Consider the following 20,999-nt stretch of genomic DNA (forward strand, 5'->3'; position numbering starts at 1 on the left):
CTAAAATATATGATTTCAAAACTCATGTTGGAAGAGAATAGCAAAATTAACTTTTTTGGCATCTTTTTTGTGTAAGAATTTTTAAATAATTCCTTGAAATATTTCTATTTTAAATTCAAATTTTTAAGATTGGAGTGTTATTTTAAATAATGAGCATATTGTGTGACAGGCTTTTAGAATCTTCTGTATATTTAGTTCACGTTAAGACCTTTTCTATGGCAAATAAAATAAAATATGAATCTTTTCTTTTATCTGATTATACAAACACTCTCTGAAGACTTTAGCTCTCTGCCTTGATGACCTGGCCAATGTACAGTGTCTTCCAACTCAGGGCACATAAGGAAGTGACTTGTGGGGCATGGCAGGAAGGAAACAGGTGGCTTTATTCAGCTAGTGCTCTGAACACCACGCTCAGGTTTTGCACGTCCCAGCCTTTTTTGCCCAAAGAAGGTCTGATTCTCTATGGCTTATTTTCTTTCTTCTTCAAATCTAACCTAGAGTTCATTTTAATCTGACTTTATTTAGAAAAGGCAAACTATTGAGACTGGTGCTGGGATTGAGGAATACATCATGTAATTTGCCACCTAGTTCACTGGGCCTGGTCATAATTAAACTCTGCATTTCTATAATCCCTAATGAATGATCATTGAGACATTTGATATAAATAGTGCATCCAAATGCCCCAAAGCAGTTATATCTTTCCTAAAGGTATAGATTAATAAATTCCTAAAGATAACATAGAAAAATAAATGAAAAAGTAATATTGAAATAATAACTGTTCTTTATTCAACTCCTACTTTTTGCTAGATACAGTATCCTTTGGTTGTGTAATTTTACCTAATTCTCATAACAATTTGACAGTTTCATAATCCATGACTTGCAATGAAGAAACTGAGGCAGAGCCAGGTTCAGTACTTATTCTACTAGATCCTTATTTGACCACAATGCCCATACTGTTGCTGAGTCACATTTCAAGTTTTATCTGTATTTTATCTATTAATTTTTTGAGGCAGGGTCTCTCTATGTTGCCCAGGCTGGCCTCAAACTTGCAATCCTCTTGCCTTGACCTCCCAAGTAACTGAGAGTCTATGTACTAGCTGATGTACCCAAGTACCTGTATTTCATTGTAACTTATCAGTAAACTAACTTTGATAACACACCGAATGAAGAATGGTCTGAAAGATTTTGGTTCCATATTTAATTACTATTATATATGTTGGATTATGATAGAAAAAGTTTGAGAGGATTGCCAGTGTTAAAGTGAATTAAAGTGGAAATGAGGCCTGAAGAATCCCTGAGACAAAGACAGTTAGGACTCATAAGTGACCTTAGCTTGATTTGCAAACATAAGCAAAACTTGAGCTATTTCTTGTAAATGCATGTACTAATGAAAAATGGAAGCTAGGCTCAACCAATTAAAAGTGACCCACAAATTTATAATTATGTAAGTAGGGATTTTCCAGTGGGATAGACCAAATAAGGCACTGTATAACTGCAACCAACCAGATGTTTTCTTTGTTTTATTTCTGTGTCCATCCTATATAAACCTCCCCTTTGTGTTCTTTTAGTGAAGCTCTCAAACCACTTCTGACTTGGAATTGCACAGTTTATTAATTGTAGTTTGCTCAGATAAACTCTTTAACAACTTATTGTGCCTTGTTTGCCTTTATTATTATTTTTATTTAGCTTTTAATTTTTTATAGACTGCATTTTGATTCATTGTATACAAATGGGGTACATAATTTCGTTTCTATGATTGTACAGATTCATACCATTCATGTAATCATACACGTACATAGGGCAATGATGTCTGTCTGTTCCACCATTTTTCATATCACCCCCCCTCATTTTCTTCTACATATTCTAAAGTTCCCCCATTATTCTCTCATTCCCCACCCCCACCCCCATTATATCTCATCTTCCACTTATCAGGGAAAACATTCAGCCTTTGGTTTTTTTGGGCTTGGCTTATTTTACTTAGCATGATATTCTCCAATTCCATCCATTTATTTGCAAATGCCATAATATTATTCTTCTTTATGGCTGAATAGTATTCCATTGTGTATATATACCAGAGTTTCTTTATCCATTCGTCTCTTGAAGGGCATCTAGGTTGGTTCCACAATCTAGCTATTGTGAACTGAGCTGCCTTTTTAATTAGAGTTAATCATAGTTAAAATAGTCCAGCAGCAAACATTTAGTGCCTGTCAAGATATTTGGTCTGTCAGTTTTTCTTTTAGCATAGTCTTTCACTCTCTAACATTTATTTTTTGTTCCTACTATATAGAAAGAGTGCAAGAAGTTAAATCAACTCCTAGTCCTTGACCTAGATTATTAGTAACCTAAAATACATAACCTTTGAGGAACTATAAATTTGTAAGGAACAGAAAATGAAACCAGGATTAGTGAGATGAAGAAGCTGTTAAAGAAGAGCTCTGTATGAGAGTGAGGCAGATTTTAAAGAAAATAGTACACATGACTTTTCTAAGAACCAAAGAATATGAATAATTAATTAGTTTTCTCTACCAATTCAAACCTGAATACCTAAAAGTGGAGACAAATAAGGAGTCTTCTTTCTTGATGATATTTTTGTAAGGATATAATTGGGGAAATTTTGTCTGGTATCAGGAAATGAATATTACAACTTAATTTTAATACTTTGGTCACTATTGGAAAATACTTTGTTCGAAAATACAACAATGTGTTCCTAAGTGGCAGCAAGCAACATCTTCACTAGATTTACCTAGAGGGTCAAAGAAAGAAAGCTCAGTTATAAGGATAAGGTTATGTCTTCATTGTATTAGTTATCTGAAGGGTATGAAGAAATTCATCCATGCACCTTGATACTACCATTTATTTAAAGTAAAATCTTTTATTTTTCTTGTTTTGGTAAAGCAAGGATTAAAATGTGTTTTTATTTTTTCTTTTACTTCTAGAGGAATTTCAGATTGTTCTGAATGGAAGAGGCTTCATGTTGGGCCGTCGGAATGGCAGTGTCCTCTGTACCTACACTGTGAATGAGACATATACCATGAGTAGGTCTCCAGAAGTCTCAGCGTGACTTTAACTTCTGCACAGAATGTGCACTTTGAGTGTTTCCCTCTTTTCTTCAAACTAAAGTTAGCTATGCTATAGGTTTTAATCAGAGAGGAAAGAAATGAAATCTCTATGACACTGTAGGTAATACATTCTTTACTTAATAAATGCTGAGCCCTGTCCTAAGTAACCTTATTCAGATGATGATTAAAATAACTTACCTATAATGAAATAGCCAGTAATGAGCAAGAGATGATATCTGAAACCAGTTTTCATCACAGATAGTTGACCACATCAACTATCTGATCAAATTTCTTCTTTTCCTAGACATAATTTTGGACACTCTTTGCCTAAAAATGTAATTATCTTGTTAACTGACTACTACTCTGTGCCTTTAAAAATTTTTTTTTTGGTTATTTCTTTTCTTTATCTAATTTTTCATAAATTTCTTGATTTCTTGAAGATAGATGTTTTATCTTATAGATCTTTTATATCTCCAATGCTCACCCAGCATCATTTGTCAATAAATATCATATTAATTGGATCTCAGTTTTCTGAACATTTTGGGCCTCTAGGAAAACATTTTTCCTCATTGATGATTATATTGTCTTCCAAAAATTTATGTTGGAAGGTAGACTCTATAACTCTAAACTCTGGTAGAGTGATTTTTGAACAACTCATCCACAATTTTACTGTTAAGCTGATGGTGTTAAACTCTAATTAGTACGGTTTTGGCCACACACACACTGACTGTTCAGTAGTGTTTATTGAATTAAAGTGGTGAGGATCTTAGTATGGTAAATGCCATAATTAATTCCTCTCTTTCCTATTAATATCATGATCCTGGTAAGGCACAACAATGCTCATAACAAACTCTTCATAATAGATTCTAATAGATTCCAATAAATTGAGTAGTCATTTGTATATGAGTGATAGCTCTACCTTCTGACTGTACATTTGAGATGATTATATTATAAACTTATTTTCTGCTTAGCTACATAAGATTTAGTTTATTAAATTCTCAATCAGACAAGGTGGAGTTGAAATTGTATTTTCATCATTCACATTGTAGAAGATCCATTTGAATATGTAGCTTCTCTGAATATTTCTAGTGCAGATCATTTTCTCATATATTAAAATTAAAAGAGCAATTTATGTACATAGCTTAGTAAAATATATTTACTTACTGTAAATGCAGCTACTTTGTTAAAGTGAAATATGTTCATTTTTCATTGCACATTTGTTTTTCTTTCCCCATCTTTCTGAACTCTGCTTTCAAAAAATGTGTTCTTAAAAACCTGATATGTGAAGATTTCAGGAAAAAAGATGATTTTTTTACAGTATCTGCAATTGTGTGTGAATTGCAATTGTATTATTTTTTAGTCTAAGTAAAAATAATTCTAATTTATGATTTATCAAAACTCTATATCAATGAGACATATAATCTTTTTCCAGTTTTCAATACCTTTTCCTTCTTTCATTAGTTTTTTATGCTACTATATTTCATATTCCACGACTAAACTCTAATTCTGAAATTCTCTTCATATTATTAATGAAACTGTGTGAGATGCAGAAAACTCTATTAATTCAATGATGTTTTATTTTTTAGGTGTAAAACCAGTCAGTGTGCAACTTAATTCTATGCTTTGTCCTGCACCTATCTTGAATAAAGCTGGAGAGTAAGTGCTTCATTAAATTTTTTTAAAAAAATTTAGCAACTAATTATTATAAAATAATGACAAGTATGCATTGGTAGTTTTATTGTATCTTTTTAATGCACAGAATGAGCATTACACAGTAATCCAAAGCTAACTACTCCTTAGTACTGCAACTATACTTCTTAATAGGTTGAAAATGCTAATGCTTATTTTATCTTGTTTCTAATATTGACTAAAAGACTCTATAAATATTTATCTGAATGGACTTGAAAACTATTGTTAGAGTCTGTAGATAATCAGAACGAATGCAATTATTTTGAATTTGAAGATATTGAATTTAACACATGGACACACATCCACCATTACAGATGTCCAAAGTGAGATTTTGAGTGCTTATTATACTATTTAATAAATATTACAGTTAAAGAGCAATTGGACCATGATCATTATGGCACACCCAGGACTAAGTAATATTTGCACATTTTTATTAATTTGTGTTTTAATTTGTGTCTCATTTCTGTTAAGGTCTATATGCATGTCTTTTCAAGTACCACTTGAACGAAAAATGATAGCTGGTTTTAAGGACTATTTAGTTTGGAAAGAAGGGCTTTTATTTGAATCATCTATATACAAAAAGTTTAAGTAGTGACTTAGTATTTCTGTTTGTGAGTGCATATACTTCAGATATCTTCTAGTTCAACAACAGTGGATATAATTATTTAGGATAATGAATAGAATACAATTTTCTAGGATTAATTTATATTGATCTTTTACTAAGAGCAGAGAATAATTATATATGGCCACAACCTAAAGTCTGGATTAATGTTCAGAGAATGATCTTGTTGTATCCCTAGCACCTTTCCTATTTATTACCTGACACAGAGTAGAGTTACCAAGCCTTAGTTGGATGAAAGATGAATGATTCTTTTCTCAAATATTTTGGTTTACAATAAATATAAAGATCTGAAAGAGGTCATTTGATTGCTGGGGGAGGAGCCTATATCAAGTAGGAGAAAAATGGTAAGAATCCTAGTTTTGAAGGGAGGACATACCATTTAAAATAACAGAAAACTCTCATTTTAATAATGATGAATATTCAAGAAAGGCAGCTTAATTTCTTCTCCCAAATAGTTATATAGGCAATATGCTTGTTCCATCCCAGGCACTGAATTCTTTTTCTCTAGAATTTGCCTTGGGGCACAGTCTCATTTTGAATAGAGTACCATAGAGGCTGCTGATATTCCTTAATGATTTGTAGAGATACTGAATACATGGGAGAGGTAATCTTTAAAAATCACACACAGCACAATAAATATCAGATATGAGAATTCATCATTTGTTTAGCTTTTGATATAATATTTCACCTGAGAATGTTTTGGGATGGAATCCATGTAAAAGAATTACTTTTGTCTTTTTTGGGGGGAGGGGTATCAAGTGCAGGATACCACAGGGGCAAATCTTCAGATTTTATTTGTCCATGTATTGGGTATTTGAGGACATCATTTCTTGTCCTATTTAGTATATCGCAAGTTATTTGGACCTTTTCCTTTGTCTTGAATTTTCTTCAGACACTTTTGCAGGTGATGGGCTCATTTGAGATTGGATTAAAATCAACACAACTGAAACAGTTTAGCCTTGTAAGGTGACTGGTACTTAATATGTTTGCCTAATTAGCTTTTGGCTAAGGATTCAAACCCATTAAATAGCTAGTTAGTCTATGTTTCAAATAAACACATCTGGCCCAACAATGAATGAAGGTTTTTCCTGTGTGAGGGTGACAGATGTGGTGATGGTTCCCCCTGTTCTGTCACTTAAATAATTAACAGCACACTGGTGAAGTAACCCTAGACAGAAAGCCTCAAAGCCAGATGCATGGTCTCAGAGCTGGCTTCGTGGACATGTGCCTCATCTCATTAGCCTGCTCTATCAGTTGCTTTCTCATGTTTATGTTACATCCTGAATGGCTTTTATTTTTCTTTTTTGAGAATTATTCTTTTAAAAACTTAGAGCTTGTGGATTTGGTTACAAAGAGGGTTAACATGAAGTTGTTCACTTGGAGATGAGGACTATGACTGTATCACAGTAGCAAAGACATACCAAGGCCTGCATTCAGAAATGGATTTTGTACAGTAAACAAAAGTGAAAGATATCTGGGAATCTGCTATCCAGGAATATCATTGCTAAGCATAACTGGAATAGAGTTTTTAAGAACTTTTTTTAAGAGATTTATGCTTGCTGGATTTCTTTATTTGGTAGAGATGTTTAGGCTAAGATGAACAGATTCTTAGTATTTAAACAGGAAGAAGGTAAAGGTGGTAGTAGAGAGGTTGTTATTTTCTAATTCTTTCATAGGACACACTCTGCCATGTGATTAAGTAAATAGTCTTACCAAGGATGGCCTGTAGATTATTTAGGAGTTTATTTCTGCCAGTGGTGCATTTGTACCAAACCGCCTTCTTTAGGTTTGAATAGGATGACCTCTTTAAAGTTCTTTGACTCTTCCCCATGTCAGAGCCGAAGTCTCCCATTTAATGCACAGGTGTCACGCTTACTTGCAATGTGGGCTTATTCCCTGATCCCCCCTTTTTTGTGTGTGAGACATTAACAATAGCACAGCTGCTCTGTAATAGTTGAGATCTCAAACCTGCAATTTGGCAAGACGAACAGAACAAATTGGGTAAATATACATAAACACATTGTGAAGAAAGAAAAACAGAACAGAATGAACCAGAGCCTTATCCTACAGCTTGTTTGATAAAGATGATTTAAGGAGGCATATGGTATAGTTAAATGTGCTTTCAAAAACATTGGCCAGAATCTTCTGGCAAATATGAAATAAATATCTAAATCAGATGAAAGTGATAGTATTAGTTCTCTTAAAAGGCAGTGTGGGAAGACACTTGACAGTGTTTTAAGTAAGAAGTGGTGGAACATCAGTGCATGTGGAAAATTCCAAGCGTCTGATACCAAAGGATCACTGAGATGAATGTGTGGCAGACTTGGGGTTAGAGCCTGACATGGTAATAGAATCTTTTCATTTTCTTCTACATTGTTAATTTTTTTCAATACAAATATAAACTACTTGGTTGAAATCAAATTGATGAATTCTATTTATCTTTCTTAGTTGGCTAAATCTGTCTTTACCACAGTGTCTTTTCTTTTTTTTATTTTTTTTTAAATATACTTGTTATATGCGTGTGTATATTTATCTCTGCAGTCCCTAATTCCTTTGTGTTAGCAGCAGGTGATACAACCATAACTTTATTCTTTCTTCCATTTCTTGTGAGGAATGAGACTTGATTTTTTAAAAAATCATGTATACTAGGACATTAGTTATGTCTTTATTTTGAATATACACGTTAGAAACTTGGTGAAATAGATTAAAGCTGAAGACCTCTACTCCCATGATGAAACATTTATCTTATGGATCTCATAGTATATTGCTTTTTAATGAAACCTGTCAATGTGATTAGTTCACCTAATCTGCATTATATCTCCATCCTAAGATTATATACAGTTCTTGACAACAGAGGAACAACCATTAATTCTAGTATATGTAGGGGTGGCCAAGAAGATATTGCCAAATATGGGAGTGTTAAATAAAATACAGCTTACAGCACTGGACAAAGATCTGATGGAGATGTGGCACATGAGCTCTCCTGAAGCATTTGAAGATGTGTCATGTGAAAGATTTGATTTATTCTTTATTGCTACGAAGAATGGAGGAAGAGAGTAATAGGCGAAGGGAAGCACGTTTCAGCTCAGTGTAAAATGGAAACTATTTAGCAAGTGTTTTGGTAACTAAAAGTGTTTAAAGAGGAACAACTGTATGATGACGAAGACGAGATTCCTTAGAGATTTACTGAAATCCTCTCACATATCTGCTTCTAAATTTTATATTATTAAAAATAATATAAAATTGTTTTTGCTTTTTACTTACCTTCAATTTTGCACTGAAAAAAAAAAAAAAAAAAAAATGAAAAAGAGAATGCCAGCCATCTCAAGAGTGTACTTTTGGAGTAAAGCAAGGAATACACATTCAGGGAAGAAGGCAGGCCATCTCCAGACAGAGAGACCACCCATAGTTTTTATTACTACTAAAACTTTTTGACATTTATCAATGAAAATCATTAAAAGTTAGGTGATTATTTCCCAATGTCTTTTTTTATTTTAGTAAAATTTGCAAAAGAATTAAAAAGGCATTATTTTCAGTGTAATAGTGAAAATATAATCCAACTTTAAGTATGATTTTTCAGGACATCTTGGAATAAACATTTTTTTCTTCTGAAATCTATCAGTCATCCTGACTGCAATTTTTGTTCAAGTTATATTCACATATTGAGATATCTGAAAATAAATTATTTAATTCAAGAATCCTTTAACCACTTTAAAGTATACTTGGACAAAACATTAATTTACATATGTATTTATAACTAGAAGTGGAATCTTCAAACTATTTGCAAATATGAAACCTCCTTTTTCAAGTTAAAAATATTTATTCATAAGGCTAACTTTTTAAGAGCTCTGCAGAGTATTAAATAGTAGTACTTGATTTCAAAATATCTTAAGTCACCATAATTTTAATAACTTTTTGAGTAGTTGCCAGTTTAATTTTCAGTATGTGCAAATTGGAGTCAAATTATTTATTACTTCCAGCAAATGTCTTTCACAATTTTATTTAATTTTTTCATCCTTTTTAATGGATCATAAAATGGAAATCTTTTACTGGATGTGCATAAAGTCAGAAGCAAATGAATACTTTGCAAATAGGTTACGGTGAATTGAAATGTCAACCATATTTCATGGAGGGTGAAATTCCTCAGATCAAAGTAGCTCTGACATATGGCACCGAGCCATTTTGTTTTGGAGTAGTTATGCATTTCTATGTATTAAATAAAAATATTGTGACCATTAGAATGTATTGAATTTTATTTACTCAATTATATATTACAAGACTATTTAATAATTCTCTTGTAGATGAATTTAGTACATAGGCAAGTTTAGTACACTTGAATTTAGCTTTATCACTGTTAATTGAGTACCAGTTAATATGAAAATGCTCTTCAGTCATTTTGTTATGGTAAGTTGTTAAGATTTATCCATCTGCTTTGAAAAAGAAAATCTAAAGATGGAGCAAAGAATAGATTAAGATATTTGTAAGAAATATTAAACAATGTAGAACCAGTTTATAGAAAGAGAAGTGGAAAGAGCTGTCAATGGCAGCCTGACCTTCCTTCCCGTATCACCTACATCATGTGCTGCTCCTCTTGTCTGGGAAAGTGTTCCCTTCCTTCACAACTTCATATTCTCCGCCTGGTTGTTTTTCTCTCAGATGTCACTTCTAATTCCTCTTTTTCTTAGAGTCTTAACTGTCTATTTTCATCCCAGTTGGATTCCTGACCCATAATCTCATCTTCTCAAGAACTTCTTTTTCTTCTGCATGAGCTCCAACTGTCCAGGCAAGATCTTTTCTTTACCTTCAAGTCCTGTCCAGTGGTCTACTATCCCAATACTGACTAAGTCACTTAAGACCTCCCATAGGGATCTTGAACTTGAAAGTATAAAATAAACCCATGTCCTGTTCAGACTTGCTCCTTCTCCTGCCTTCTCTATGCAAGACTTCTTATTGACTTCTAAAACATTAACTTTGAAGTCATCTTTATTCCTTCTTCCTTGCTTCCTATACCCAATAAATGTCCTTGTTCTCTTTATTCCAACTCTTAATGTCTCTCAGATTTTGTTTTCACATTACACTCATTGCCACTATTTTAGTTCCATTCTACTTTGGTTCTTACTTGAAAAACACTCGTTTTTCTAATCTAGCATTTTTTCCTTCGGACTCATGCTTTATACTTCAAATATCAACAAGAGTGACATTGATATAACCAGTTCTGGCTATATCTCTACCAAGCTTTAAACTTCTTAAGACTTGTTCCAAATGTGTAGAGATGTCATCCTGGATGCTGACTGGTTCTCCCTCTCCTCTCCTTTCTAGCCTAAAGGCATTGTTTTCTTACTCGGATATTCTGTGCAACTGGCATACTGAGTGCCTTTAATTCCTTGACTATTTTATGCCTCTCTCCTTTCACCCTGTCGGGAACTTCATCAGCTTGGGTTCCTTTTTAATCTCAGTTCCTAATTCTAATCATACTTTAGGGCTTGTCTTTATATGTGAACTAGCACAGAAAACCTTTGTGTCCTTATTCCAAGGCTGAGTTGATTGTGGCTCCTACATGGTCCCCTAATCCACCTGTGCTTATTTCTGTTTTATTTAATATCATTCTATTGTGATAGTTTGTTTATGTTGCTTCTCTTCAGTTACATTGTAATTTGTTTTATTTATTGCAGCCCATTACCAAGCATAGACTAGTTCATGTGATTTTTTACAAGTTATTACTTCTATTCTAGGCAATTAAGAAATATTTGTTTAATTAAACAATAATAGAATGCGTGATTGAATGAATTTATTGGCAAACATTCACAGACCAATTTGAAGTGTGGTTTTAGGTTTGAGGTTTAAGCATACAGCTTAACATAGCTATAATGTTATGTTTAATCAAGATAATGTTTTAGAACAGGAAGGAAACAGCATTGAAATTTTTTTTACATGAACCTACATGACATTATTTAGTAGGCATTTTTTTTTAACAATTTAGAGCCGTCTATTCTTCTTTATTTTTATATGTCAATAGCTAGAATAGAAATTCTTCAACTAAAAAAGTGTTGATGTATACTTAATTGCCATTGTATATTCTTTTATGTTATTTATTTATTTATTTATTTTTAGTTTGGATCTTAAAGGTTTTTTTTTTTTGTTTAAATACCTTGATATTCCGAGCACTACATTAGATAAGTAGTCAGGTGTTACAGTGATTTATAGACTGCCTGCTGTGTTCCAGACACTGTCTTGAACTTTTAGTGCATATAATTGTATTAAATTCCCCTACCAAGAAAATCTGAAATTGATAAAATTCTTCCCATTTTATAGATTGAGGAAGCAGAGTGATGTGTGTTCAAACTCAGTGCTTCAATTTCCCCATGCGGGCTTAATCTATTCCCTTTTCAATTTTTTTTTTTTTTTGATACTTGGGATAAATAAAGATGAACTCTCCCCTTGCCTCCCACATATGTCTGCACTTAAGTAAACACAACATTGTGTTAGTATATTGTGCCCATAATAAAGTCTGTATAGCTGAGAGAATGGATTCCACTGTCAGAAGTATACTAAGCAGAAGTGGAAGTTATAGAGGGATAGGAATGAACAATCCTAACAGTACTGCTCAAAATTACATAAAACATGAAAGAAAACATTTCATGTGTATGTCACAGGCTTGGGACAAAGAACGCAAGGATACTGGTTTTAAGTTAGAGGGTGAAGTGTTACTCCTTTGCCAGCAAAGGAGTAACACAGCTCTCAAAGGTACCAGATTCATGATAGTGCCAATATCATACCAATAATTTAAAAACTGTTTTTCTAAAAAAACAACCAAATTCAAAAGAGCAGAAGTAAGTATATGTTTCATATATTTGCCACACTTCTGAAATTTTCTTTCCAGGAAAAAATACATATGTTTTCTTAAATATATATTCACAAATAAATATCTTGTTTTAGCAAGATATTTGTAATATGCTGTAATATGCTGTTAACCATGAAAGATTTCGGAATACGGTAAAAAACCAGAGGAGTTATACTAAGCTGATGTTGATGAGAGGAATTTAAATATGAGATCCTAAAATACATGGGAAAGATTGAGGTAGAATAATGCGGAAGTGACTACAGAGTCAGTGAGACTCAAAATCTGGACAAGTTACCTTTTTAAGCTTCAGATTCTTTGTCTAGAAGATGGAATGAATGCCGGTGTCTACCCCAGTGGGCTACTGTGAGAATTAAAGGAGAAAATGAATTCATGTCTAGCTCTTAGTAAGAAATCAATCAGAGCCTGAAATTGGTAGTGGTGGTGTTCATGGTAATGTTTTCATCATGCAACTACTACTTCCAGAAACATGAAGATTATATGTTTTCAAAGAAGTCTGCATGTCTGGAACAGTCATCAAGTAGATTTCCATATCTGTGGAATTTTAACTCCATTTTATTTGATACCAGCCACTTTAGCCCTAACTGAGATTTGGGGACAACAGTTATTTTGGTTGACTATAAGGTTTCATCAGTATGCATTTCCACTATAAGAATAAACACATTTACTTCAAAATTATATCATGTGTTCTTATTCCATTTGGTAAGCATAGAAATTTATAAATGCTTCCCTCCTTATAGAATTGATTTGTTTCTGTTAAATTCTAAGTGTCAACAACTTCAGTCAATATCTACTGATCCCTTAAAATGGAATCCATAAGATTACCTGCAACAAGCATAGACTATTATGAATCAAATAATCTTTCCCCCAAATAAAACCATGTTTACCATGTCATAAGATTCCTGGTACATTTTAAGTAAGGGAATTAGGAAATAGGGAAGATTATTTTTGGATTCAGTTAGACTTAGTCATTAAAACAAAACAAAACAAAGCATTCGGTTTTGCAGAAGAAGCAGTTTTCTTTGTTTAATAGGCCTCTTGGCATTCTATGTTGGAGTAGTTCAAAAACTCAGTTAATTTGATGTCAGCACTCAAAATTCTCATTCTTTTCTGAATTTAGCTAAACTCCTTTTTAAACAAAATGTTCTTAAGTGAATATGTTACAAGAAATATTTTGTAATAGGAGTATTTCTGAATCTTGAAAAAGAAATTAGCTTCAACTTCGCCAGCAATATCTTTCCCTGTGGCTGTCTTATTGTATGAATTCAAACTAAATATCACACTGGGAGAAGAAACACATTAAGGACTTTCATCATTACATCAAGCCGCAGTGGTATGAAAGAGAGAACCCACAGTTAGAACTGTGACTTTATTACTTGCAGCAAGGTAATTAGAATTTCTGGGCCTCCCGTACCCCATCTGTGAAGGTGTGCAAGTACCACTTACTTCAAAGGCTATTTATTGTAAGGGTTAAATGAGATAATCCCCATCAAATGCCAGCAAGGGCTAAATGACTCTTCTCATCTCTTTTCTCCAGTAATTTTATTGAAACTCCTGCCAGCAACTTGAGGTTGCTTCTGTTTTATCCTGTCTATAAGTAGTACTTGGCATTGAAAAGCATAGAAAAGAAATCTAAATCTCTACTATATATTACAATAGCAAAATTCTATGTTACCACAACAAAATTCTACTAAATCAGAGTAATTAAGGCAAAAAAATTTTTTTGGCTGTTAATTCTTAGAATTTAGAATGTTTTATGAGAATTAGAATTTGAAGTATTAAAAAGTATAGTAGTACATAGAAACTATACTAAGATGTCATGTACTACTACTCTCTGCTTTAATGAATGGATAGCTTTGATTTATTGAAAAATGATTATTGAATGATGATATACCTCACAAATTATTTTGGAAAAGAGCTGTTTTCTTACATATAAAAAAAATGTTGTTTTTTCCTTCAGTACCTCTCCATAGCTATTTTAAAAAGACCTTAATTCCCAGCTAACTCATCCCAACTAATGAATTACTAGAATATGAGTTAAAGAAATTTTAATTTTTATTTGTTTTATAATTTGAAATCATAGTTTCAAAATGAAAGTTGTATTTTAGCTCTGATTTTTTTTAGCCAGGGACCCAAATTATTCTCTTTTTTCTTCCTTGTCAGGATATTTTAGTACCCTGGGACCATCTACAACAAATGTCTAGAAACATGTCTTTTTCTCTATTTTTTCTTCACTTTTTTCCTTTTATTTTCACTTGTTCTGTTTTCATCCTTAAATGGGATATTACTTCTGATTTTATATTTTTAAATAGTGATCTTGTGAAGATGGTAGTATCTATAGAGACAGAAAAATAGAAAGGATCTAATAATTTTTCCCTTTAAAGTTTTTTTGTGAACTTGAAATAATTTCAGCATTTCTTTGAATTACACAGTTTCTAAATGTTGCTATTTATATTAATAGCTTTAAAGGAACAATTATATCACTTATGGAATTTGCCTCTGTTTAATGTGTTTAATGTGTTTAAGGACTAGAATTAAGGAAGTGAAAACAGAATAATCGATCAAAAGCTGTGATCCTTACTTTTTAAGTATACTCTGGCCAGTTTTAAATTACATAAGGAAATAAAAATTTTCAGCAATTCTCCAGTTTCTAATTTATTTTTAACTATTGTTTCATTTTTCTTTTAGGACTCTCGATGTTTCAGTGAGCTTTAATGGAGGAAAATCTATCATCTCAAGCACACTCATAGTCACAGCCACAGAATGTGTAAGTGAACAGCTAGTTGTTTTTTAAAAATAATCCTATCCAGAAATAATTTATGGAACCTCAGCATTGTCTCACCTTACCATAAAGAAGGCACAGACAACTACTTTTGAGACCATGGCATTTACAAAAAATTTACTGTAGTTGTTTTGACTTTCTGTTTGACTCCCTTTTAAAGGAATTTTAAGAGAGCAAACACTTGGTTTTTTAAAATTGTTTTTTGATTCACTGTACACAAATGGGTACAACTTTCATTTCTCTGGTTGTACACAAAGCAGAGTCACACCGTTTGTGTAACCATACATGTACATAGGGTAATGATGTTTGTCTCATTCTGTTTCCTTACCCCACCCCCTCCCCACCCCTTATTCCCTCCACACAATCCATCCTTCCTCCATTCTTCCCTTATCCCCTCCCCCTCTACACTTAGTTTTGATATTTATAAAGTTCAAAAGTCATTTAAATCAAGATAAGGTAAGAGAATAAAAAATGGAGCATTTTTTTCTTAGAAAATTAAAAATGGAATTGACAGTTTTTCTGTTTGAAGATTAGACTTCAGTAGCTAAGATGTTTGTCATATTTTAAAATCCTTAGTGCACTTACTGGGTGACTTCATTTTTATATCCATCTTAAATGTTGGTGGTTCTAATATTATAGCTTGATAATATCTTAGTTTGAAACTATCATTGAGATTATGGATTCATATTGCCTAAAATGCAGTATTTTAAAATGCAAACATAGTAGTTAAATTTGTGCATTTATAGAAAAATTTGATATTATATTGTTGAATATGAAAATAGGAAACACTTAATTGGACTGACTCACTGGCTATTATTTTTAAGAGTATTTTTTTCTGTGTAAAAAATATAAATCAAACCAAAGGTCAAATGTTCTCTCTGATGTATGGATGCTAACCCACAGCAAAGGAGAGTGGGAAGGGGTAGAATAGAAGTTCATTGGGTCAGACAAAGGGGAATGAAGGAAAGGGAGGGGGTGTGGGAATAGGAAAGATAGAAGAATGAATTGGACAGAACTTTCCTTCGCTCATATACGAATACATGACCAGTGCAGCTCTACATTATGTACAACCATAAAAATGGGATCCTAATCGGAATGGGTTGTACTCCATGTGTATATAGTATGTCAGAATACACCTAAAGTCGAGTACATCTAACAACAAAATATATATAAATCAAAGAAAAAAATGAAAAATTTCTGCCCTCAGAATGACCAGAATCCCAAATTTAAAAATTTCTTACATCTCATGAGGTTTTGTGGCCTTATATTTTTATATAGTAATCCAGGAGATACCATTTCCCTAGGAACACAGTAAAACAATTGAGTGCTATCTGTGTAGAGGTGGTTGTGTTTCTCATTGTAAGACAGTGTCTCTGGAAGAGAGAGCATGTAGTTGGAAACTCAGGCCACTTTGGAACTCCTTGGATGACTTTATTGACACTTCTGTTTTGAAAATAACAGATTTTTTGAAAGTTGTTTTTTTCTTCATCTGTAATGTCTTGCAATTTGTAGATTTTGTGGATGTTGCAATTTGTAGGTTTTCTGACTTCTCAGGATGTGGTTGGTTGAGGTTACAAATATTTGTTCTGTGTAGTTTCAGTGCTTAGCTTAGAAAAATGACATTCTTTATCCTGTTTTTTTTTTTAAATCCTTCTTATTCTGTACCTCTGTCTATTTTCACTTTTCTTCTCTGCAGGCAGGAAAAAAGGTCTATGCTTCTGCTTTGTAACCCTTACTAGTTCCATGTGCAGGGATACTGAGGCCCAATGACTCATTTGGAATTTATTGGTTGATAATAAGAAAGTTTTATCCAGGTTTTGTTAGATCTCAGGAGGGTATTGTGACTTGAGTGGTTTAAAAGTAAGGTTAGTTCAGAAAAAAGGAAACTTGGTTGTGTCAGAGAAGGGGAGAGAGTGAAGGGGCAAGTTGTAATATTAAATAAGGGGTCAAGGTGATTTTCACTGAGAAGGTGAGATGTGAGCCAGGACTTGAGGAGGGTCAGGGAGTAAGCCTCAAAGACCATCTGATGGAAGAATGTTCCACACAGACAGACAGAGCATCTAGAACCAAGTCTGATGTGGGACAGTGTCTGGCAAGTTTAAAGACGAGCGAGGTGATAAGTGTGCTGGAGTGGAGATGGTAGGAAGAGAGTAGGACACTCATGATGAGGAGGAGAGACGCTGGGAGGGTGCAGAACATGTGGGGAAATGAGTCATTATAAGGAGTTGAACTTTCTCCAGGGAAACAGGGAAGTATGATTTAAAAGGATTTGAATTAACACTTTAAAAGGATCACTCTGGCCTTTACTGGTGGGGGCAAAATGGAAACATTGAGCTCAATTCTGTGGCCTCTTTAGTAATCCAAGAACTGGGAGGAGAGATAGAATAATACTAAGCTTTTTTTTTTTTTTTTTTTGCTTGCAGCCAGAAGGATGAATTGCCATCAGATAGAGGCAGTTTCTGGAAGATGAGGGGGTTTCATTTTGGTACTGTTGAGTGACAGATATGTATAAGACAGCTAGGTGGAAATGGGAGAGAGGTCCCTGAATGTACAACGATGCTCTAGAGGGGGGTCCAGATTGGAGGTACAATCTTGGGAGTTATTGACAGTGGACGGAATAAAATAGGCAACAACATACCACATGATGTTTATTGGGGGAAGCAAGTGACTTTTAGGAGGTTAAAGCAGAAAAAGGAAGAGTACCAGGGAAAAATTTTAGTTTTATGGAGGAAGCAAGACAAACTGGATCTTAAAGGGACAGGATATAGGTAAGGAGAGAGGGCAGGAAGCACGTTACAGAGAAAGAACAAATGAGGTGTGTTTTGAAGAATTGAGAACAGATATATTTGGTCCGAGTGGAAATAAGTGGAGGGAAAAATTGCAAATAGGAAATTTAGACCAGATTATCAGTAATCTAAAATACCACACAGAGTTTGGACAGCATTCTACAAGCCTGTAGTACCCAAACTTGACTCTTCAGAAATGTCAATGCTGAAATTAAATAAAAAAAAAAAAAATTCCTTAAAGCTGGATTTACTCAATGTGAAAGAATTCTTTATTCTAAAATTTTTCTTCATCCAATTTTAAAATATCCTTTGATTCAAGTTTTATTTTTATTTTTTTAAATTTATTTTTATTGTACACAAATGGGATACATACTGTTTCTCTGTTCGTACATGAAGTAAAGGCATACCATTTGTGTAGTCATACTTTTACATAGGATAATAGTGTTTGATTCATTCTGTTATTCCCCCCCACCCCTCTTTTCCCTCTATACAGTTCCTCTTTCCTTCATTCTTACCTCCTTCCCATCCCCCACTTTGTGTCATCATCCACTGATCAGGGAGATCATTTGTCCTTTGGATTTTTGAGATTGGCTTATCTCACTTAGCATGATATTCTCCAATTTCATCCATTTGCCTGCAAATACCATAATTTTATTATTCTTTATGACTGAGTAATATTCCATTGTATATATATATATATATATATATATATATATATATATATATATATACCACAGTTTCTTTATCCATTCATCATTTGAAGGACATCTAGGTTGGTTCCACAATCTGGCTATTGTGAATTGAGCAGCTATGAACATTGTTGTGGCTGCATCTCTGCAGTATGCTGATTTTAAGTCCTTTGGGTATAGGCCAAGGAGTGGGATAGCTGGGTCAAATGGTGGTTCCATTCCAAGTTTTCTAAGGAATCTCCACACTGCTTTCCAGAGTGGCTGTACTAATTTGCAGCCCCACCAGCAATGTATGAGTGTGCCTTTTTCCCCACATCCTCGCCAACACCTGTTGCTTGTATTCTTGATAATCGCCATTCTAATTGGGATGAGATGGAATCTTAGGGTGGTTTTGATTTGCATTTCTCTTATTACTAGAGATGTTGAACATTTTTTCATGTCTGTTGATTGCTTGTAGATCTTCTTCTGAGAAGCGTCTGTTTATTTCCTTAGCCCATTTGTTGATTGGGTTATTTGTATTCTTGGTGTAGAGTTTTTTGAGTTCTTTATAGATTCTGGAGATTAGTGCTCTATCTGAAGTATGATTGGCAAAGATTTTCTCTCACTCTGTAGGCTCTTTCTTCACATTGCTGATAGTTTCCTTTGCTGAGAGAAAGCTTTTTAGTTTGAATCTATCCCAGTTATTGATTCTTGCTTTTATTTCTTGTGCTATGGGAGTCCTGTTGAGGAAGTCTGATCCTAAGCCAACATGTTGAAGATTTGGACCTACTTTTTCCTTCTTCATATGCAGGGTCTCTGGTCTGATTCCAAAGTCCTTCATCCATTTTGAGTTGAGTTTTGTGCACGGTGAAGAATAGGGGTTTAGTTTCATTCTGCTGCATATGGATTTCCAATTTTCACATGATTATTTCAATAGATGCAGAAAAAGCATTTGATAAAATACAGCACCCCTTCATGCTCAAAATACTAGAAAAAATCAGGGTAGTGGGAATATTCCTTAACATTGTAAAGGCCATCTATGCTAAGCCCATGGCCAATATCATTCTAAATGGTGAAAAACTGAAAGCATTCCCCCTAAAAACTGGAACAAGGCAGGGATGCCCCCTTTCACCACTTCTATTCAACATCCTTCTTGAGACTTCAGCCAGAGCAATTAGAGAAACCAAAGAAATTAAAGGGATATAAATTGGAACAGAAGAACTCAAACTATCCCTGTTCGCTGATGACATGATTATATACTTAAAGGAACCAGGAAATTCCACCAGAAAACTTTTAGAACTCATAAGTGAATTCAGTAAAGTAGCAGGATATAAGATCAATGCTCATAAATCTAATGGATTTTTATACATAAGTGATGAATATTTGGAAAGAGAAATTAGGAAAACTACCCCATTCACAATAGCCTCCAAAAAAAAAAAAATACTTGGGAATCAATCTAACAAAAGAGGTGAAAGACCTCTACAATGAGAACTACAGAACACTAAGAAAGAAATTAAAGAAAACCTTAGAAGATGGAAAGATCTTCCATGTTCTTGGATAGGCAGAATTAATATTGTCAAAATGGCCATACTACCTAAAGTGCTATCCAGATTCAATGCAATTCCAATTAAAATCCCAATGATGTACCTTACAGAAATAGAGCAAGCAATCATGAAATACATCTGGAAGACTAAGAAACCCAGAATAGCTAAAGCAATCCTTAGCAGGAAGAGTAAAGCAGGGGGTATTGCAATATCAGAATTTCAACTATACTACAAAGCAATAGTAACAAAAATGGCATGGTATTGGTACCAAAATAGACAGGTAGATCAATGGTACAGAATAGAGGACATGGACACAAACCCAAATAAATAAAATTTTCTCATACTAGACAAAGGTGCCAAAAATATGCAATGGAGAAAAGATAGCCTCTTCAACAATTGATTCAGATTTTATAACCATAGTAATTTATCAATCTCAACCTTCCTTTCTTCTTTCCTTCCCTTATTTTTTTCTACCTCCTTTCCTCTCTTTCTTCATTCTATCCTCTTCTCCTTTCCCCCACATTCCTCTTCCTCTCTCTCCTTGTGTATTTGGCAGAATTCTTAACTAGTAAGCCTCTTTAAGAACCTCCATTTAAAAAAAAAAAATTAAAGGTTTTACTGGCTTGAGAAGTCATAAAGTCTGACTGTAGTAGATAATAGTGTCTTTTAAAAAGATTTCAGACATGAATGTGATGGCAACATTCCATTTTGAGAAAATTCCATTAGTAGCGGCCTGTAAGAAAATTAGAATGGAAAGTAAACAAGGCACAGGAAAAAAAAAAAATGCTTTTAGGAGACAAATGCTGGAATTTAGGCATAAAACTCCGGGTTCTGAGTTATGGTGGTAGAAAGAGTACTAGAAATAATAGTGGAAGTTGTATTAATGAAGAAATATATATTATAAAATGTCTTACTGGCTTGGAAAGGAATGCCTGATTCTAAAATATTGAATCTCATGGTATGTAAGAATGATCTACCTTTGGAAACATC

At 33.6% G+C, this 20,999-nt stretch overlaps 1 protein-coding gene across 2 annotated transcripts in view; it reads left to right on the forward strand.

The window, feature by feature from the left end:
• Window positions 1–20,999, forward strand: part of LOC306669106 (anthrax toxin receptor 2) — a 146,735-nt gene that overhangs the window by 38,442 nt on the left and 87,294 nt on the right. For both annotated transcript variants that reach the window (XM_079152941.1, XM_079152942.1), the window contains exons 8-10: window positions 2,937–3,035; window positions 4,646–4,715; window positions 14,918–14,996. In XM_079152941.1, the coding sequence (XP_079009067.1) occupies window positions 2,937–3,035; window positions 4,646–4,715; window positions 14,918–14,996 (248 nt within the window). The remainder of the gene's footprint in view (window positions 1–2,936; window positions 3,036–4,645; window positions 4,716–14,917; window positions 14,997–20,999) is intronic.

This window comes from Sciurus vulgaris (assembly GCF_902686455.1).
Source record: "Sciurus vulgaris genome assembly, chromosome: 9".
NCBI classification, from domain to species: domain Eukaryota; kingdom Metazoa; phylum Chordata; class Mammalia; order Rodentia; family Sciuridae; genus Sciurus; species Sciurus vulgaris.